This window comes from Arachis ipaensis, chromosome B4 (assembly GCF_059453495.1).
Source record: "Arachis ipaensis isolate K30076 ecotype BB chromosome B4, ASM5945349v1, whole genome shotgun sequence".
Taxonomy (NCBI): Eukaryota; Viridiplantae; Streptophyta; class Magnoliopsida; order Fabales; family Fabaceae; genus Arachis; species Arachis ipaensis.
Genome location: NC_142439.1, coordinates 21,723,175 through 21,745,860, shown reverse-complemented (window position 1 = coordinate 21,745,860; position 22,686 = coordinate 21,723,175). Strand labels below are relative to the sequence as shown.

Genomic DNA, 22,686 nt, shown 5'->3' with positions numbered 1-22,686 from the left:
GACTAGTGCAATGCTTTGTGAAAATGATGTTCCAAAATTTTTATGGGCCAAAACTGTAAACACAGCATGCTACATCCTAAATAGAACCATCATTAAAAAAGGTTTGAAGAAAACCCCCCTATGAGCTATGGAAAGGAACTTTCCCTAATTTTAAGTACTTTCATGTTTTTGGATGCAAATGTTTTGTGCTTAACAATAAGAAAAAACCTTAGAAAATTTGATCCAAAATCATATGAAGGTATGTTTGTTGGGTATTCAACCACTAGCAAAACTTATAGAGTTTACCTTAAAAAATGTAGAACCATTGAAGAGTCCATACATGTATCTTTTTTGTGATGCTAACTCCATACCCAGTGCTATGCTAGATGATGATGCAGAAAGCGAAGCAGAAGCAAGTCCTCAGGTGAATCAAGCTAATCCCAAATCTGTTCTAGCTGTGAAAATCGTCAGTCCAGAAACGGTTTCTCAGAATAAAGGAGACATTTTCATTTTGTCTCCTGACCAAGCCAGAGAATCCAAAACAGTGAACTCATCAGAACCTTGTCAAGGTCAAGCTGAAGCCTCAACTCAAAAGCCACGTGAATGGAAGTTCTTAAAAAATTACCCTCATGAATTCATCATCGGAGACCCTTCACAAGGTGTGACAACTAGATCCTCAAGCAAGAAGCAAGTGGAAGCTAACAACGTTGCTTTCCTATCCCAATTAGAACCTTTCAATGTGAAACAAGCTCTTGAAGATCTCTCTTGGGTGAAGGCTATGGAAGAAGAGCTAAACCAATTTGAGAAAAATGAGGTTTGGACATTTGTACTGTACACGAATGGTAAAAAGGTAACCGGTACTAAGTGGATTTTCAAAAATAAATTGGGTGAGGATGGTAGTGTTGTTCGTAACAAGGCTAGATTGGTGGCCCAAGGTTATGATCAAGAGGAAGGAAAGAATGCAAGCAATTCAGTTACTACTTGCCTATGCTGCCCACAAATGTTTTAAAATGTTCCAAATGGATGTTAAATGTTCCTTTTTAAATGAATTTATTGACAGAGAAGTATTTGTAGCTCAACCCCCTAGTTTTGAAAATAAAGATTTTTCTAATAATGTTTTTAAACTTTCAAAGGCCCTTTATGGCCTTAGGCAAGTTTCAAGAGTTTGGTATGAAAGGCTTAGTGCCTTCTTATTGGAAAATGAATTTCAAAGGGGTACTATACCAATACTACTTTATTCATAAAAGCATTTAATAATGATATTTTACTTGTTCAAGTTTATATGGATGATATTGTGTTTGGATCGGTAAATGAATCCTTGTGTGAAGAGTTTGAAAAACTAATGACTAGTGAGTTTGAAATGAGTTTGATGGGAGAATTAAGTTTCTTTCTTCGACTTCAAATCAAACAAACTCCTAGTGGCATCTTTATTAACCAAGGAAAATATGCCAAAGAATTAATAAAGAAATTTGGTTTAGAAAACTCCAAACCCATGGATATTCCCATGTATCCAAATACTAAACTTGACAAGGATGAGAATGGCAAAGATGTTGATGAAACTAGGTATAGAGGAATGATAGGATCACTCATGTATCTTACATCCTCTAGGCCGGATTTAGTTCAAAGTGTGGGTGTATGTTCTAGATTTCAATCTCACCCTAAGGAATCACATCTTTCAGCCATTAAGAGAATCATTAGATATATAAAAGGCACATGTGATATTGGCTTGTGGTATCCTAAATCTAATGAGTTTGGTATAGTTGGGTACTGTGATACAGATTATGCGGGAGATCGTGTGGATAGGAGAAGCACTTCGAGGAAGTGTTGTTTTCTTGGGAACTCCCTAAATATGTGGTCAAGCAAAAAGCAAGCCACTGTTGCTCTATCCACGGGTGAAGCTGAATATATATCCACATCTGCTTGTTGCTCACAATTAATTTGGCTCAAAACTCAACTAGAGGATTACAAATTAAAAATTAATAGTATTCCCTTATTTTGTGACAATATAAGTGCAATAAACATTTCGACTAAATACCCATTTTGGTCCCTGAGATTCACGCGATTACTCAATTTGGTCCTTGAAATTCAAAATGACCTATACTAGTCCTCCGGATTTAAATTCAGGCACCAATATGGTCCCTCGACTCTTTTCGGTGATGACTAGGTAAACGAAGTGCTGATATAGCACCCTCTCTACTACATTGGATGATGAGTAAACGATGTCGTTTACCCTTAGTGCCCAAACAAGTTAGAAATGAAGAATAGTGGAGGTAGAGGAGAAGAAGAATACTTTATTTTGGGTCTTCATCGTTTCTTCTCCATTCATATACAAAGCGACGACATTTTTGACCTGTTTGGATGCCAAGGGTAAACGACGTCATTTATTCACCATCCAGTGTAGCAGAAAAGATGCCATCTCAGCATTCCATTTGTTTAGTCATCACCAGAAGGATTCGAGGGACCACATTGGTGCTGGGACTTGAATCTGGAGGACCAGTATAGGTAATTTTGAATTTCAAAGACCAAAATGGATAATCACGTGAATTTCAGGGACCAAAATGGAGATTTAGTCAAATATTTCAAAAAATCCTGTGTTGCACTCAAGAACAAAGCACATTGAAGTGACATATCACTTTATTAGAGAACATGTGCAAAAGAAAACTATTGATATTCAATTTGTAAAATCTGAAAAGCAATTGACTGACACTTTCACTAAGCCATTGTATTAAGAAAGATTTTGCAAGTTGAGAACTGAACTAGGAATGATTGATTTTAATTCTATTGATTAAATGATGATTTTGTGCTCTCTGTGTTATTTTGTCTCGTAGGTAGCAGGGAGACAAAACTGGACAAGTGATAAAATCTTTAAAAGAAGGCTTGTACAAAGCCCAAAAAATTCTGGATTGAAAAAATGGAGAAATGGGCTAAAGTTTGCACTAACCACCTTTTAGGCCTATGTAAGACAAATCTTATTCATATGATATGGGCTCATTATTATAAATCATAAATTTTTTATTATTTAATTTTTTTTATTTTAAAATCTCCATGAGCAGTCACTTCATTCCATTCCTAGTCATGTCAGTTATATCCTTTCATTGTTCCTCATGTCTAAATCTTTTCGGTTACCATGGTTTTAAATTTTAAATCAATTTATTTTGAAAACCATTTCATTAATTGCATTTGTTTTTAAAAGAGAAAGTTTTCACTATGCATTAATGACGATTATTCACTCCTAATCTCTCTCCACCACTTCTCTTCTTTATTACTCTCTATCTTTCCTTCTTCCATTTTTCCTTCAAAATGAGAAAGAAGATAGCCAATAGAAGAAGCATTGGAGCATACTTTTCTTCCAAAAATCCTTCTCTCCCCAAGCAACCACAATCACACACTCACATACATATACATTTCCATTCTTCTTCTTCTCGTTCATCCCATTCATCAAAATCTATGGCAAGGAAGGTCATTCATTAAAAAAGTTCTTCGACTCGTAAGGAGACTACCTCTTCCCATAATAAAAGAGCAAAGGGTAAGGAACCGATGCATGATGAGGAAGCCCCACCGTCACCACCTCCACGCCGTTCTTCTCTTCCTCGCTGGTCCACTCCTCATCCCACTGGCCGTTCAGCTCATTCTCAACATCCCTCACGAGGACCAAAATGCTCTGTTCTTCATGACACAAGGGAGCCCCCTAACCTTGATTCTCTAGACTTCAAACAGAAAAATGGTAAATCTCATTCTCACTTTGATCCCTACCGTTTTATATCATGTGCAACTTATGAGTTTCACACTCAAGTTCTTGCAAATCGCAATCTCTGTGCATCTTTTGTTGTTGATCTTGAAGCCTTATCTGAGAAAGAAATTGACTTTAAATCAAACTTTCATGATTTAAAATGGTCTCCTATTTTCAAAATATGAAAACCAGTTTACCCAAACTTGGTGCGCGAATTTTATGCAAATATGATTCTTAATGAATGCGAGATCCATTCTTTTGTCAAAAACACACATTTTACCTTGAGTACTGAAACTATAAGTGTTGCCTTGGGGTATGAGGATACAGGGGTTAAGGCATATATGTCTGAAAAGTGGGATAATCATGTTGGAATTTTCCATCAAGATGCTCTGGCTCGTTAGGAGACAAAATGCTCTTCTTTTCTGTTTTTTTACTGTTTCTGGTACTCAAGAGACAAAATAAAAAATATCTCTCATCTTGTTACGAGACAAAAGTAAAAATATTTTCTGAAGTATTGTTGAAAAAATAAAAGTAATATTTTGCAAAAAAAGGGAGGCTAAGATTCAACCCCCTTCTCTTAGCCACTGATTACCAACAGAGAAAAATGTATATATATATATATATATATATATAAAATCGTAAAGAGCCATGAAAGAAGAATGAGAGACTTAGATTAGGTTAAGTACATAAAGGATAAAGATGGAAAATTTTGGCTCAAGATGAGAAGATCAATGAAAGGTGGAAGACCTACTTCTACGAGCTATTTAATGAATAGCAGAAGACTCTTCCAAGCTTTGGTCGGTTATGCACGTGGGAAGAAGATCAAAACTTTGACTATTATCGAAGGATTCGAGACTTCGAGATACAAGAGGGTCTAAGGCGGGTAAAAAATGGTAGGGCAGTAGGACCCAATAATATTCCGATTGAAGTTTGGAAGGGCCTTGGAGAGAAAGGCATCAGTTGGTTTACCAAGGTTTTTAATGAGATTTTAAGGTCAAAGAAGATGTCAGATAAGTAAAGAAGAGCACCTTAGTATCTATCTACAAGAATAAGGGAGATATATAGAGTTGCAAAAATCATAGAAAGATCAAGCTCGTAAGCCATACCATGAAATTATGGAAAAAGGTGATAGAACGGAGGCTGAGACAAGAGACACAAGTAATATAGAATCAATTTGGTTTTATGTTAGGCAGATCCACCACTGAAGCTACATACCTGTTAAGAAGGATGATAGAAAGGTATCATAGTAATAAAAGGGATCTACATATGGTATTTATTGATTTGGAAAAAGTGTACGATAGAATGTCATGGGAGATCTTATGGAAGGTTTTGGAAAGGAAGAGAATAAGGATCACATATATTTGTGCAATTAAAGACATGTATGATGGGGTTACAACTATTGTAAAGACTCAAAGTGGTATGATAGTGAAATTTTCTATTAGTATAGGATTATACCAGGAATCATCCTTAAGTCCATACCTTTTCACATTAGTGTTGGAAGTACTCACAGAGCATATCCAAGACCTTGTGTCATGGTGCATGCTTTTGCCGATGATATCGTCCTTATGAGAAAGTCAAGAGAAGACCTAAATAAGAAGTTGGATTTATAGAGAGAAGCTCTAGAAGTATATGGTCTGCGCATAAGCCGTATCAAGACAGAATATATGGAATGTAAGTTCGGCCACCGAAGGAAAAATTCTAATACAGAGGTGAAGATTAGAGAAAATATCCTACAAAAGTTAAAAGTTTTAAGTATCTTGGGTACATCATTCAGGATAATGGAGAGATTAAACAGGATGTAAATCATAAAATCCAAGTAGGTTAGTCCAAATGGCGAAGTGCGTCTCGTTTTATATGTGACAAAAAGTGCTTTTAAAACGTAAAGGTAAATTCTATCGCACTGCTATCAGACCGGCTATGCTTTATGGTACAGAGTGTTGGGCGACGAAAGGGGAGCACAGACATAAGTTAAGTGTGGTAGAGATGAAGATGTTAAGATGGATGTGAGAGATTTGAAGTAGCACTTATTGTGGAAAAGATGGTTAAATCACGTCTCAGATAGTTTGGACATGTGAGAAGAAGACCGGCAGAGCTCCCAGTCAGGAGGCTGGATGAGATGGAAGATGGACAAGGGGTGAAAGGCAGAGAAATACTTAGAAAGACCATCCATGAGGTGGTCAAACAAGATCTACATGTAAATGGTCTTTCTGTAGACATGATACATGATAGAGCTCAATGGCATCGTATGATCTATGTAGCCGACCCCACCTAATGGGACAAAGCTTTGTTGTTGTTGTTGTTGTTTTGTTTCCCTTTTAACCTAGGCTATAATTCTATAAATTCTGATGTTAAGAAAATGCATTTATTACCATATGCTTTTTCCTATGATTTTTGCTTGGTTTGCAAAGTGGAAATGTGTAAGCAAGTTTGTAAGTTGCTGTATATGCAATATACTGAATAACACTGCTATTGTTTTGCTCTTTTCATGCCATCTTGTATATGGGGTTTCTCTTTATCTCTGATGTTCTAATATATTTTTCTTACTGTAGGTGAAGCTCCATTAGGTGTAGAGAAACTCCTTTGGTTTAACTATTATGTCGGTCCCTGTAGTTTCACTAAATTTTCAATTAGGTCCCTATACTTTTTTTTCTTTTCAATTGGGTTCCGATACCATTTAATTTTTTTAATTAAGTCCCTACTGACGTTAAATGCCTAAAAAATGTTACCAAAGTGTGAATTTACTTATTTACTCATATCCTACGCTTATAATTTCTACCCTCGCCACCCTTCACCACTCCCCTCACCTCGTCCACCATCTCCTCACCCTCCTCGTCCGTCACCATCCTCCCTCTATCAACAAGTTCTCTTTCTACCGTAGCAAAATTTTTGTCATAATCAACACAAATCCAAAACTAGCATGATCAAAAGTAGAATTTTTGCCATAACATAATCAATTAATTACAAGCAAAATAATTACAAATAAAACACACAATCAGAATTCATAATCAAACTTTTTTAGCACAATCAAATTAAGCAAAAGTAGAAGCAGAATGAAGCAGAACAGCAAAATGAAGCAAAAGTAGAATGAAACGGAAGCAAAAATAAAAGCAAAACGAAGTAGACCGGAAGCCGAATCTGAAGTGAGCAACAAACATCAACAACGTATGGGAAGGGAGCAACTTGTCGACAACAACAGATTTATATCCAAAAAAAATCAACAACAAAATTACAGTTAACAATTCCTGATCCAGAATTAACAATTTAATTATACAAATTTCAAATTCTAGAACCACGACAAATTCAAATCACAAGTCAACAATAATTCTATATTCTGATTTAGGAACCACCTAACTGAATGCAGAAATGAGCTCTGAATGCCGGCAATCATACGTGGTGGGGAATAAAATCAGCTGAGGAAGACGACGACGTCCACAACGGCAGAATCACCCAACGCGACAATGGCGCACAACGCACAGCCAGAAACGGCGTTGTCGATAAGGGGAAGGTGGAGATGAAGGTGTGCAAGATGGCTGGTGTGTGTGGCAATAGCAAGCGGAGAGAGAGAGAGAGAGAGAGAGAGAGAGAGAGAGAGAGAGAGAGAGGCACCCAGCCGCCTTCACGACGGCTGTTCCTCCCTCTTCGTCATTGAACCACTGCCGGCTTCATACTCACCGCCGCTGGTCTACCGCTTGCATGCACTTTCCATAAATCTTCTTTTTTCCGTTGGTTCTAATCAGATCTGCGAAGAGGGTGATAGTGAGGATGAGAGAGCGGGAGGTGAGAGCGGGGATAAGAGAGGGAGGGCAAAACACAGGGAGAGCTAGGGAGGGTGAGGGTGAGGGTTTTTAGTAGAAACCCAGCAGCAAAGCTCAACGAAAATACAGCAAAAGATTTAGAGTTTTTAAGTCTGAAAAAATGATAAAGATATTTTTGAAATTTAGAAAATATTGAGATGTTTTAGATTAGGTTTTCTATCTTTACTTTTAGAATTTTCATTTTTTTATCAGAATATTCTATTATCTCAGAAATCCATCCGAATGCTACCAAAAATGAATAAAATTGCACAAAACTCAAAATAGCATCCATAGTGGGTAAAATATAATTAATTCTTAATTAAACTCAATAAGTTAGATGCAAATTCACTAGAAAAAGATAGGAAAGATGCTCACGCATCACAAAAAACTTGGTGCGGTATTTGTAACCCACTAACTTACTGGCAAGTGCACCGGGTTGTACCAAGTAATACCTTACGTGAGTAAGGGTCGATCCCACGAGGATTGATGGATTAAGCAGCAATAGCGTTTGATAGGATTAGTTAGACAGACAGAAAATAGTGTTTGGAAGTTCAAAAGCATTAAACAGTAAATTTAGAATATTAAAGATAGGCAGATAAATAAGTTGGGAATAAAATGTTGAGAAAGCAGTTAAGGTTTTAGAGTTATCTATTTTCCGGATTGACTTTTTTTATTAACTATTTTAATCATGCAAGATTTAATTCATGGCAAACTATTTGTGACTAGACCCTAATTCCTTAGACCTTCCTAGTCTCCTCTAAAATTCATCAACTGCCAATTCCTTGGTCAATTAATTCCAATTAGAGGGTGATGATTAAATTCCAGTTTATATGCCACAAGAATCCTAATTGTCCAAAAATAAAGAGATTATATGTCACGTATCCCGTTAAATACAAACAATTAGAAATTCAGGATAATATATTTTCAAGCTATTGTTCAAGTAAAGAGCTTTTCCAAGTTATACAAGAACTCAAATAGAACATGGGTCATACTTCCATTCCACCCAAATTCATAAAATAAAGAACAAAAACAATTATTGAAATATAAATCAAAACATGAATTAAAATAGAAAAATAATATTATCAATCCATACAATAGACAGAGCTCCTAACCTTAACAATGGAGGATTAGTTGCTCATGGAATATGGAATATAAATTTGTATAGAATAATGTTGTGGAATAAAATGTTCTTCTTGAACCACCCTATTGGGATCCCTTTTATAACTAATTCTAATAATTTAAAAATCAAATTTCTAAAATTAAAATTAAAATTAAAATAATATCTTTTCCTAAAATAAGATTTGAATTTAAATTCGAATTAATTAACAAGTCTTCAGCTGATGGGTGGGGACCACTTGATTTGTCCCTTCTACAGCTTCTAATCTGTGATTTCTGGGCTAAGAACTGGGTCAAAACAGCCCAGAAATCACCCCCAGTATTTTTCTACGTTTTCTGCACATGGCGCATGTCACGCGTACGCATCGATGGTCCTTTTTCGCGAGTCACGCGGACGCGTCGGTCACGCGTTCGCGTCATTTGTGCAGATTCCAGTCCACGCGTTCGCGTCAGGCACGCGATCGCGTCATTGCGATTTCCTCCATTCCGCGCGGTCGCGTGAGCCATGCGTCCGCGTCGGTATTCGCTGGTCATCTCCTTGGTTTCTTCTCTTTCTTTGTAGAAACTTCATCAAATCCATCCGAATGCTACCTAAAATGAATAAAATTGCACAAAACTCAAAATAGCATCCATAGTGGCTAAAATATAATTAATTCTTAATTAAACTCAACAAGTTAGATGCAAATTCACTAAGAAAAGATAGGAAAGATGCTCACGCATCACAACACCAAACTTAAACTATTGCTTGTCCTCAAGCAACCAAAAACTAATATAAGCTTAGGATGTGAATTTGCATGAGAATGAGAGTTCGATTAAGCTCATGTCTCTTCTTATAGTGGGATTTACAACTGCAATCCTGAATAGTTTTGGCATCTCACTTTATTCTTTGAAGTTCAGAATGATTGGCATCCATAGGAACTCAGAATCCAGATAGTGTTATTGATTCTCCTAGTTCAGTATGTTGATTCTTGAATACAGCTACTTTATGAGTCTTGGTCATGACCCTAAGTATTTTGTTTTCTAGTATTACCACCGGATACGTAAATGCCACAGACACATAACTGGGTGAACCTTTTCAGATTGTGACTCAGCTTTGCTGGAGTCCCCAGTTAGAGGCGCCCAGAGTTCTTAAGCACACTCTTTTTGCTTTGGATCACGACTTTAACCGCTCAGTCTCAAGCTTTTCACTTGACACCTTCACGCCACAAGCACATGGTTAGGGACAGCTTGATTTAGCCGCTTAGGCCAGGATTTTATTCCTTTGGGCCCTCCTATCCATTAATGCTCAAAGCCTTGGATCCTTTTTACCCTTTGCCTTTTAGTTTAAAGGGTTATTGGCTTTTTGCTTGCTTTTTTTTCTTTTTCTTTATTTTATTTTATTTTTTTCGCAAGCTTTGTGTTTTTCACTGCTTTTTGTTGCTTCAAGAATCAATTTTTTGATTTTTCAGATTATCAATAGCATTTCTCTTTTTTCATCATTCTTTTAAGAGCCAACAATTTTACATTCATAAACTTCGCTATAAAAAATATGCACTGTTCAAGCATTCATTCAGAATCACAGAAAATACTACTACATCTAAGTAAATGAGACTACTCTAAAAATTAAATTCAAATTCTCATGCACTACATCTGTTCTTCTTTCTTTTTGATTTCAAGCTTAGTGGGTAATACATGAGACATCTTTCAGAATTAAAGTACTTAACAGAAAAATTAAACTATAACCTATGAATCTACTAATAAAGGATCATGCAGCAAACAAAGCAAACTAGCAGAAAACCGGAACATACATAATAAAAGTGGGAAGGAAAAAAATTAAAGGAACTCAACCACCTTAGTTATCTAAGCGGTCATTTTATTCTTCAGGTTGTGCTCCTTTGTGAAGATAATTCGCCTCCCTTTTGGTGCCATAGGAATAAACAGAAAACCCTTAAGCGAAGCGTCAACACCAAACTTAAAGGTTTGCTTGTCCTCAAGCAAAGAAGAACTGAAAATAGAAAGAGACAAATATTATTATGAAAGAAAAAGGAAAGAATAAAATAACAAGAGAGAATAGGGATTGGGAGAGAGAGAGAGAAAAAAAAAACTGGGCGGCGCAAACGACGCGTTCGCGTACAGCACGCCATCGCATACGTCGCGCATTCTTCATAATGATGCATTAGCGTCAGGCACGCATCCGCGTGCCCTGGATTTTGTGCGATTCGCGCGAAGCCAGCCACGCGCCCGCGTGACTTTCTGTTCGCATGGCTTGGGAGCCAAATTTTCATACGACACGTTCGCGTCATGCACGCGCACGCGTGGATGGCTATTTATGCAAATGACGCGGACGCGTCGGTCATGCGTTCGTGTGGGCAATTTTGTGCTTGTAGCATACTTCCAGCCCCAAACCAGCATAACTCTCTGTCCAGACACCTTTTACGTCAATTTTTCGGGTCACGCATCCGCGTGGGTGACACAGACGCGTGAAGTGCCAAAATCACGAGTGACGCGCACGCGTGGGGTACGCGTCCGCGTGGGCTTGTTCATGCGAAAGGCTTCATGCTGGCGCCACTCCCGCGTAACTCTCTGTAACTTTTTATTTTTCTCGCACCCCTAGATGACGCGTACGCGTCAGCGACGCTTGCGCGTCGGGTGCTTTTTTTTTTTTTTTTGAAATATAGCTTGAGGTGTTCGGTTCCTGGAATAACATAGCTGCATGATCAGAAAATTAGTAAAAACTTAATAAAAATTAAATAAGTAAGAAAACTACTACTACGAAAAATAACTAAGGATACGAAATTATCGGGTTGCCTCCCGACAAGCACTTCTTTATTGTCACTAGCTTGACGGCCAGTTCTGCTAGTTCAGCAAATGAGTGGACCTCTGGCGATCGATCTCGCCTCCAAGGTACTGCTTCAGCCTCTGGCCATTCACTGTAAACTTCCTGTCATAATTTTCTTCCTGTATTTCCACATGACTATATGGTGAGGCTCTGGTAACCACAAACGGTCCTGACCACCGGGATTTCAGCTTCCCGAGAAAAAATTTTAGCCTTAAGTTATATAGAAGCACTCTCTGCCCTGGCTCAAAGACTCTGATGGCAATCTTTTTGTCATGCAGTAGCTTGGTTCTCTCCTTATAGAGCTTGGCATTCTCATAGGCTGAATATCTGAATTCATCAAGCTCATTTAACTGAAGCATCCGCTTAATTCCTGCAGCTTCTGGATCAAGATTCAGATATCTGATTGCCCAGTAAGCCTTGTGTTCCAGCTCAACTAGCAAGTGACAGGCCTTGCCATAGACCAACTGATATGGGAACATGCCAATTGGAGTCTTGTACGCTGTTCGGTATGCCCAGAGAGCATCATCAAGCTTCCTTGACCAGTCCTTTCTTGAAACACTGAGGGTCTTCTCTAGAATCTTCTTAAGTTCCCTGTTGGAAACTTCAACCTGTCCGCTTGTCTGAGGGTGATAGGGGGTTGCCACTTTATGACGGACTCCATATCTATGCAGAAGAGAGTCCAGCTGTCTGTTACAGAAGTGACTTCTTCCATCACTAATGAGTGTCCTTGGGACGCCAAACCGGCTAAAGATATACCTCTGAAGAAAGCTCATTACCACCTTGGCATCATTGGTGGGTAAAGCCACAGCTTCCACCCACTTGGACACATAGTCGGCTGCCACTAGAATATAGTTGTTTGAATGTGAGGGTGGGAAAGGTCCCATGAAATCAATACCCCACACATCAAACAACTCAACCTCAAGAATCCCCTGCTGTGGCATTTCATGGTTGGCAGGGAGATTCATGGCTTTTTCACATCTGTCATAGTGCTTTACAAATGCTCTTGAGTCTCTGAAGAGAGTCGGCCAGTAAAACCCGCTCTGAAGGACCTTTGTAGCTGTCTTTTCACCACCAAAGTGGCCTCCATACTCAGAACCATGACAGTGCCAAAGAATCTGCTATTTTTCTTCATCTGGGACACACCTCCGGATAATTCCATCTGAACACCTTTTAAAAAGGTATGGTTCCTCCCAAATGTAGTACTTTGCATCAGTCAATAGCTTCTTCACTTGTTGCCTACTGTACTCCCTTGGAATAAAATTCATGGCCTTATAATTTGCAATGTCTGCAAACCATGGAGCCTGCTGAATGAGAACAATTGCTCATCCAGAAATGTCTCAGTTACAGCTGTGGGTGGTTGCACTCCTGCTTCAGGCTCAATTCTGGAGAGATGGTCAGTTACTTGATTTTCTGACCCTTTCCCGTCTTTTATCTCAATATCAAACTCCTGAAGGAGCAACACCCATATGATTAATCTTGGATTAGAATCCTGCTTGGTTAGAAGGTACTTCAAAGCAGCATGGTCAGTATAAACAATAACCTTAGAACCAAGTAAATAGGACCTAAACTTATCAACAGCATACACAACAGCTAATAATTCCTTTTCTATAGTTGTGTAATTCTTTTGAGCATCATTTAACACACGACTGGCATAATAAATGACATGTACAAGCTTACCATGCCTCTGTCCTAAAACAGCTCCTATAGCAAAATCACTAGCATCACACATTAATTCAAATGGTAAATCCCAGTTAGGGGGAGCTATAATGAGAGCAGAGGTAAGGTTTACTTTCAGAGTTTCAAAAGCATGCAGACAATCGGAATCAAAGACAAAAGGAACATCAACAACCAACATGTTGCTCAATGGTTTAGCAATGTTAGAAAAATCCTTTATAAATCTTCTATAAAAAAAAGGTACCAAGTATATTAAGCGTCATTATGAAAAAATCGCGACCCACGCGTACGCGTGCTGTATGCAAACGCGTCATTTGCGCCGCCCAGTTTTCTTTCTCTCTCTCTCTCTCCCAATCCCTATTCTCTCTTGTTCTTTTATCCTTTCCTTTTTCTTTTATAATAATATTCGTCTCTTTCTATTTTCAGTTCTTCTTTGCTTGAGGACAAGCAAACCTTTAAGTTTGGTGTTGACGCTTCGCTTAAGGGTTTTCTGTTTATTCCTATGGCACCAAAAGGGAGGCGAATCATCTTCATAAAGGAGCACAACCTGAAGAATAAAATGACCGCTCAGATAACTAAGGTGGTTGAGCTCTTTTCATTTTTTTCCTTCCCGTTTTTATTATATATGTTCCGGTTTTCTGCTAGTTTGCTTTGTTTGCTGCATGATCCTTTATTAGTAGATTCATAGGTTATAGTTTAATTTTTCTGTTAAGTGCTTTAATTCTGAAAGATGTTTCATGTATTGCCCACTAAGCTTGAAAAAAAGAAGAAGAACAGATGTAGTGTACGAGAATTTGAATTTAATTTTTAGAGTAGTCTCACTTACTTAGATGTGGTGGTATTTTCTGTGATTCTGAATGAATGCTTGAACAGTGCATATTTTTTATAGTAAAGTTTATGAATGTTAAAATTGTTGGCTCTTGAAAGAATGATGAAAAAGAGAAATATTATTGATAATCTGAAAAACCATAAAATTGATTCTTGAAGCAAGAAAAAGTAGTGAAAAACACAAAGCTTGTGGAAAAAAAAAGAAAAAATAAATAAAATAAAATAAAATAAAGCAAGCAGAAAAAACCAATAACCCTTTAAACTAAAAGGCAAGGGTAAAAAGGATCCAAGGCTTTGAGCATTAATGGATAAGAGGGCCCTAAGGAATAAAATCCTGGCCTAAGCGGCTAAATCAAGTTGTCTCTAACCATGTGCTTGTGGCGTGAAGGTGTCAAGTGAAAAGCTTGAGACTGAGCGGTTAAAGTCGTGATCCAAAGCAAAAAGAGTGTGCTTAAGAACTCTGGGCACCTCTAACTAGGGACTCTAGCAAAGCTGAGTCACAATCTGAAAAGGTTCACCCAGTTATGTGTCTGTGGCATTTACATATCTGATGGTAATACTAGAAAACAAAATGCTTAGGGTCACAGCCAAGACTCATAAATTAGCTGTGTTCAAGAATCAACATACTGAACTAGGAGAATCAATAACACTATCTGAATTCTGAGTTCCTATGGATGCCAATCATTCTGAACTTCAAAGGATAAAGTGAGATGCCAAAACTATTCAGGATTGTAGTTGTAAGCCCCACTATAAGAAGAGACATGAGCTTAATCGAACTCTCATTCTCATGCAAATTCACATCCTAAGCTTATATTAGTTTTTGGTTGCTTGAGGACAAGCAACAGTTTAAGTTTGGTGTTGTGATGCGTGAGCATCTTTCCTATCTTTTCCTAGTGAATTTGCATCTAACTTGTTGAGTTTAATTAAGAATTAATTATATTTTAGCCACTATGGATGCTATTTTGAGTTTTGTGCAATTTTATTCATTTTAGGTAGCATTCGGATGGATTTGATGAAGTTTCTGCAGAGAAAGAGAAGAAACCAAGGAGATGACCAGCGAATACCGACGCGGAAGCATGGCTCATGCAACCGCGCGGAATGGAGGAAATTGCAATGACGCGATCGCGTGCCTGACGCGAACGCGTGGACTGGAATCTACACAAATGATGCGAACGCGTGGACGACGCGGACGCGTCACATGAACGATCTGCAGAATTGACAGAAAACGCTTGGGGCAATTTCTGGACTATTTTAACTCAGTTTTCAGCCCAAAAAACACAGATTAGAAGCTGCAGAATGGACAAATCAAGTGGTCCCCACCTATCAGTTGAAGACTTGTTAATTAATTCGAATTTAAATTCAAATCTTATTTTAAGAAAAGATATTATTTTAATTTTAATTTTAGAAATTTGATTTTTAAATTATTAGGATTAGTTATAAAAGGGATCCCAACAGGGTGGTTCCAACACAACATTCCACAACATTATTCCATACAAATTTATATTCCATATTCCATGAGCAACTAATCCTCCATTGTTAAGGTTAGGAGCTCTGTCTATTGTATGGATTGATAATATTATTTTTCTATTTTAATTCATGTTTTGATTTATATTTCAATAATTATTTTCGTTCTTTATTTTATGAATTTGGGTGGAACGGAAGTATGACCCATGTTCTATTTGAGTTCTTGTATAACTTGAAAAAGCTCTTTACTTGAACAATAGCTTGAAAACATATTATCCTGAATTTCTAATTGTTTGTATTTAACGGGATACGTGACATATAATTCCTTTATTTTTGGACAATTAGGATTCTTATGGCATATAAACTGGAATTTAATCATCACCCTCTAATTGGAATTAATTGACCAAGGAATTGGCAGTTGATGAATTTTAGAGGAGACTAGGAAGGTCTAAGGAATTAGGGTCTAGTCACAAATAATTTGCCATGAATTAAATCTTGCATGATTAAAATAGTTAATAAAAAAAGTCAATCCGGAAAATAGATAACTCTAAAACCTTAACTGCTTTCTCAACATTTTATTCCCAACTTATTTATCTGCCTATCTTTAATATTCTAAATTTACTGTTTAATGCTTTTGAACTTCCAAACACTATTTTCTGTCTGTCTAACTAATCCTATCAAACGCTATTGTTGCTTAATCCATCAATCCTCATGGGATCGACCCTTACTCACGTAAGGTATTACTTGGTACGACTCGGTGCACTTGCCGGTAAGTTTGTGGGTTGTAAAATACCGCACCAAGTTTTTGGCGCCGTTGTCGGGGATCGACAGTGATTAACAACTATTCGTTGTTTGATTGCTTAGATTAGATAATTTTTTATATATATATTTTTTCTATTATTATTAATTTTTATTTTGCATTTTTTTCTTACGTTATTTTTTTCTTTTCTTTACGTTATTTTTTTTATTTTCCCTTTCGTTTACGTTATTTTTTTCTCTGTTCCTTTTAGTTTACATTCCCCCCTCCCCTTTATACCGTACCTTTTTTTTTAACTTTTATTTTGAAGAAACAAGAAACCCTAGCAGAGAAAGAGTACGTACTCCGTACTCAAAGAGAATGAGAGAAGGAGAGAGCGGAAACGAATGTTTGAGGGCGAAACACAGTGAGGATGGCGGTCATACCGTCGGAAGAGATAAGGGGGAGAGTGTGGGTGGGAGTGCATCCGGTGTCAAGGAGGGTTTTTCACGATAGGGTTTTTCAAATCCTACAAAGATCTCCTTTAGAGATAAAGTCATTGGTCCAGAGAAATTGAAGGCGTTTGCACTTGCAGGATCTCTATCTGGGGATAGTATAGCCATGGTGGTGGGCAAGCAGGGCGATTCCCAACCTCCATGTGTAAACTTCACTGAAGAAGCCAAGCTTTGTTTGGCAGAGCCTTATCGAGAAGCTTTGGTGGTCAAGGTTCTTGATAAAAATTATAGTTACACAGCTCTTTCACACAAGCTTCGAATGGTTTGGCGCATCAAAGGTGGCTTTGATCTGCTTGATGTGGGATTTGGGTACTTCATGGTAAAATTCGATGCATGTGAAGATCGTGAGAAGGTCATGCTTGGTGGCCCGTGGTTGATTGAGGGGCACTTTGTTGCTGTAAAACCATGGGATATAGATTTTCGGCCATGTGAGCAATCCTTCGGGTCTACGCTTGTATGGGTTCGGATTTCGGGGCTCCCAGTCTGGTGCTATCAGGAACAGGCCATGATGCGTATTGCTTCTGCAATAGGAGTTCCCATCAAAGTGGACTTAGCCACTAAGTTGGCTGAGAGAGGACGATATGCCCGAGTATGTGTTCAAATAAATTTAGGACTGCCAGTGATCAAGCATATCATTGTGGAAGGCGTAACTCATGTAGTGGAGTATGAAAGCTTAAATTTAATTTGTAACTCTTGTGCACGTTATGGTCACGATATCGCACAGTGCTTGGGTAGAGACTCTAGGGAAGGAAAGAGTGCTGATTCCGATGCCACCAAGCCACGGGACGGTACAAAGGCAGTGCCACATCCTGAGACCAAAATTCACAATTCAAATGAAGTAGAACCTAATGTGGTAGGTGGCGTTACTGGCGAGAATCCTGAATCGAATTTGCAAGAGGATTTGGAGGCTAATAATTTGGAAGGAAATAATGTTGAGGAGGCTTGCATTCATGATGAACCAGGCTGGGAGCAAGTTGTGAGGAAATGTAAAACCAAGCTGGGTCAGAAGCAATCTAACAAGGTCCAAAGAGGCATTCAATCCAGAACCGATTCAGGTAGAGTAATCAGGCCCACCATTCACTTCTCTCACACAAATGGATCCAGCTCCTATCGCGCTAGGGTCGGGTCACGAGTCAAGGTCGGACACAGCGCTTCCCGTGTTGGTGAGACGTCGATCTCCTCAACCCGACACACCCCAGTGCCTTGCGGGTCCTCTCTCCGGAAACGACCAAGGCCGGGGTCCCTACAGAGCTCGCCAGTTGAGAAGAATAGAGGCACGGTGGTGGAAGCATCGTCATGTCTTCCTGCAACTGTGAAGGAGGGTGTTACCGTGGCGGTTCCATTGGAGAAGGAAGGCGCATTGTCGGCTGTTACTACGTCGGTAGGCGGGATTAAGGAGATATTCCATGGAGATCTGGCAAACCTGAAGGTCACGGGAGTCACTTCCGCTGGGCAAGCCTCGGTTTGAGGTTGGTGAAGCACTTTAATTTCCTTGTTTTATATTTTTATATTTTATATTATGGATAGTTTAAATATAATAGCTTGGAATATTAGGGGTGCTTCTAATAAGTTAGCCTGGGTGAATTGTAAAGAGCTGGTTTGGAAATTTAAACCTGTAATTTTTATTGTGGTTGAAACTCACTGTCCTTTTCAACACTTGAAACTGTTCTGGGAAAGACTTGGTTATCACCCTATTGGTATAGTGGAGGCGTCAGGACATAAGGGGGTATCTGGTTCCTTTCTGCAATACAGGGTGTTCACTGCAAATGGGTTGATGCTTTTGATCAGTGTGTTACAATTGAGGTTCAAGTAAATAATGTGATTTGAAAGTGTAGTGGTATCTATGGTAGTCCTCAATTTAATACCAGAGTTCTGCTATGGGATTATCTTGTTACTCAGTCTTCGTCTTTCTGCGGGCCATGGATTATTCTTGGTGATTTTAATGAAGTACTATTCTCTCATGAATCTAAGGGTTGCCTCTTCTCGAGTCGTCATGCAGATCGGCTTGCTGCCTCTCTAGGGGATAGTAATCTGTTTGACTTGAAGACTATTGGAAGACAGTTTTCTTGGTATAGAAGGGCTAAAAATGGTGTTGAGGTGGCGAAAAAACTTGACTGGGTTTGTATCAATAGTGGCTGGCTATCTCTCTTTCCAGAGGCTTACGCAGAAATTTTAAATAGGCTTCAGTCTGATCATTGTCCTATCCTAGTACGCTGTACAGGTCGTCCCCAACCGAAAAAGAATAGACCTTTTCGGTTTATTGCAGCTTGGGCAACTCATCCGGGGTACAGAGATATTGTGAACCAGTCATGGCAGGTTGGCTACAGAGAGATGCATGGCAAGCTTTCAGAAGTGCAGAAGAACTCTTTGGAGTTTAATTCTAAAGTGTTCGGCAGCATTTTCGTTAGGAAATGCAAATTGGAGAGACAGATTAATTTCCTTCAGAAGCGACTTGAAGTAATGGAAGATTTGTCTATGCGGCAAAAATAAAAATAGCTGATTGAGGAATTTAATAACATGCTTGTGCAGGAGGAACTTCTATGGTTTCAAAAATCTAGAGAGCAGTGGGTAAATTTTGGGGATAGAAATACCAAGTTCTTTCATGTCCAGACTCTTGTGCGGAGAAAGCATAATAAGATTCACGGTCTCTTTCTTCAAGATGGGGTGTGGGAAACGGACTCGGATGTCCTTAGAAGGGAAGATGAATCCTTCTATAAACGCCTATTCTGCCAGCCGGAGGATGTAGACTTAGGTTGTCTTGGTGATATGCCGCTGCCTTCCCTGAATGATGAAGCCTGTTGTAGCCTCACAGTGCCAGTTACTCTGGAAGAAGTTAAGTTGGCTGTTTTCAGTATGCATTCTTTTAAGTTGCCGGACCCTGATGGGTTTCAGGCTTTCTTCTTTAAAGAATATTGGAAGATTGTTGGTTTTGATGTTTGGACTATAGTTCGTCATGCGTTCTCTGGTTTGGATATGGATCCAAGGATGATGGAAACTCTTGTGGTTCTTATTCCGAAGGTAGAAAACCCGGTTTTCATGAAGGATTTCTGACCAATTAGTCTCTGTAATGTGGTTTACAAAGTTATAACGAAGGTCCTGGTCAATAGACTTCGTCCCCATCTCAAAGAGATTATTGGGCCCCTTCAAGGAGGGTTTATCCCGGGGAGAGGAACCTCAGACAACATCATTGTAGCACAAGAGGTTCTCCATTTCATGAAGAAGACAAAGTCAAAGAAAGGCACCCTGGCCTTTAAGATTGATTTGGAGAAAGTGTACGATAGAGTGGATTGGGGATTTCTGAAACAAACCCTGGTGAGTTTTGGCTTTCCTCCTCCGACAGTCAATCTGATTATGCGTTGTGTCACTGCTTCCTCACTATCTATCCTCTGGAATGGGGATAAATTAAATAGCTTTACTCCGAGCAGGGGTCTTAGACAAGGAGATCCTATATCACCGTATCTGTTTGTGTTGTGTATGGAGAGATTGTCCTGTTCTATTAATCAGCAAGTTGATAAGGGCTTGTGGAAGCCGGTTGCGGTTTCTAGAGGGGTCCAAGAATTTCTAATTTGATATTTGCCGATGATTTGCTTCTTTTCTGTAAAGCTGAAAAACAGCAAGTTCAAACTGTAATGGTAGCTTTGGAAAATTTCTGCAGAGCCTCTGGGATGAAGGTTAATGTGGAAAAATCTAACGCGCTATGCTCCAGGAATGTTTCAGCGACAAGAAAAGAGATTTTCACTAGAGTCTCCTCCATCAGATTCGTCCAGAACTTGGGCAAGTATTTAGGGGTGAACCTTAATCACTCTTGGGTGATACGCGCAACTTTCAACGATGTTTTGGACAAGATTCGGGGAAGGCTAGCCAGCTGGAAAGGGAGATCGCTTAATAAGGCAGGCAGACTCTGTTTGCTCAACTCGGTAGTGACTGCGATTCCTACTTATCGCATGCAAGTATCTCTCTTCCCTAAAGGGGTAACTAATAAGATAGGATCCATGATGCGAAACTTTCTATGGAAGGGTCAAGCTGATGGTAGAGGCCTGAATCTAGTTAACTGGAAAGTGTTGGTTACTCCTAAGAAGTTTGGAGGTCTGGGAATTAGAGATCCTTTTTGTGCCAATATTGCTCTTCTTGAAAAACTAGTTTGGCAACTTTTTCACCATCCCGACAAGCTATGGGTTCAACTGTTGACGGAGAAATACCATTCTTCTAAGGATGATTGTTTTAGTCGGTCTCGAGGAAGGGGATCTTATGTTTGGAAGAGTATATGTCGAGCTTGGGATATCCTAAAGGAAGGTTTTAGTTGGTGCATTGGGGATTTGGAACAGAACTTTTGGTTTTCTAAATGGAGAAGAGAGGGGCGACTGTGTCAGGAGATGGAATATGTTCACATTTCTGATTCGGATCTCAGGATCTTGGACCTTTGGTCATCTGGACAGTGGAACCTTGAGAATATCTATTCTACTCTGAATCAGTCTCTGCAGAGCAACATTAACTCTTACAACCCAGATGTTCAAGCTGGTTCAGAGGTCGGTTGGTGTTGGACTGGTGCGGCCTCAAAGGTTTATGATGCTCATAGTGGTTATTTGTGGCTCAGTAAGAAGATGTTTAGTTGGGAGGATAGGGGTAATTGGCTTTGGCTTTGGCGTCAACATGTTCCGGAAAAGCACAAATTTTTGGCCTGGCTATGTCTTCGGGAGGCTCTTCCTACTGCTGCATTTCGTTTTAGGAGGGGCATTTCGCACACGGATAGCTATCCACGATGTTTCTCAGGTCAGGGATCGGTTTTACATTGTATTCGAGATTGTCCAAAAGCCAACTTGTTTGGCAAGCTTTAGGGATCTCCGATCAACCAGTGGATTTGATGAGTTGGTTCTTACATAATAGCAAACAGCGCCCCTTTAGATTCTTTTCTGGTCTCTGGTGGATTTGGTGTTCGAGAAATAACGAGATCTTTCATCCTCACGAGCATTGGACCACAGACAAGGTGATTGGTATGGCTTTGTCCTTAGAAAAGGAGCTCCGAAATATTTTTGAGTTGCAACGACTATCTATCCCCTCAACCATTAGTGGCTCTTGGATTCCCCCCTCAGTGGGTACCTTTAAGATTAATTGTGATGCTAGCTATCCTGGCAGTGGTGCTCGAGTTGGTTTTGCTTGTGTTAGCAGAGATTGGAAGGGAAGGTGGCAACGAGGCTGTCTGGGAACAATTGAGAGTCGTAGCATTTTGCAAGGAGAGTTGTTTGCTATTTGGAGAGGCTTTCTTTTAGCATGGGACTCGGGACAAAGAGACATTATATATGAGACAGACTGTGTGGAGACTTTTACTATTGTTAATAATTTACAAGATTGCTCTGGATTTATTGATCCTTTGGTGTTAAAAATCCGAGATATCATGTCTTGGAAATGGCGTGCTGATCTTCGGTTGACCTTGAGAGATGCAAATACAGTAGCAGACATCATGGCAAAGACTGCAATGAGGACTATTTCTCCCCAAGTGGAGCTTCCATTGCCTTGGAAAGAATTTGAGAGTAGTATTCAGTGGGACTGCCTTTCTTAAGCAGTTTCTTGTTTTTTTTTTTTTTCTTTCTTAGTTTTTGTTTATTTTCTTTTAAGTCACAAAAAAAAGACTGTTTTTAAATGATAGAAACTTAATTGAAAAAAATTAAATGGTATAAAGAGACCCAATTAAAAAAATATATAAAGACCTAATTAAAAATTCGATAAAACTATAAAGACCTGCAAAATAATAAAACCATCTCTTTTTATTAGTACTTTCTTTTTTTTTAACTATCAGATTAGAAGATAGAAGAGCATGGGTAAAATTAGATATATATTGAAGACGCAAGAAAACTAAGAAAGAAATAACAAAAATAAATTTAATCATAAGTTAAAACTTTGCTGATATTTGTTATTGAATTGTCTCACCAAACATTCCATCTGTGTTTTTTTTTTTTTTTTTTTTTTGGGTAAAATCACATTCAATCTTTATACAACAAAAGTATGTAACAAAAAAAATTAATACAAAAGAAAAA

At 38.8% G+C, this 22,686-nt stretch overlaps 1 protein-coding gene across 1 annotated transcript; it reads left to right on the top strand.

The window, feature by feature from the left end:
• Positions 1-358: 358 nt before the first annotated feature.
• Positions 359-19,705, top strand: LOC148566889 (uncharacterized). The gene is made up of 6 exons (XM_088484473.1): positions 359-836; positions 16,471-16,641; positions 16,735-18,116; positions 18,407-18,463; positions 18,554-19,111; positions 19,283-19,705. Exons 1-6 carry the CDS (start codon positions 359-361, stop codon positions 19,703-19,705), a joined length of 3,069 nt encoding a protein of 1,022 aa, XP_088340599.1.
• The last annotated feature ends 2,981 nt before the right edge of the window (positions 19,706-22,686 follow it).

Coding starts and splice junctions, on each gene's coding strand:
- LOC148566889 (XM_088484473.1), top strand. CDS start 359: ATGCTAGATGATGATGCAGAAAGCGAAGCAGAAGCAAGTCCTCAGGTG. Junction 837..16,470: donor GAATGGTAAAAAGGTAACCG/GTACTAAGTGGA, acceptor TTTATTTTGAAG/AAACAAGAAACCCTAGCAGA. Junction 16,642..16,734: donor TGCATCCGGTGTCAAGGAGG/GTTTTTCACGAT, acceptor TTGCACTTGCAG/GATCTCTATCTGGGGATAGT.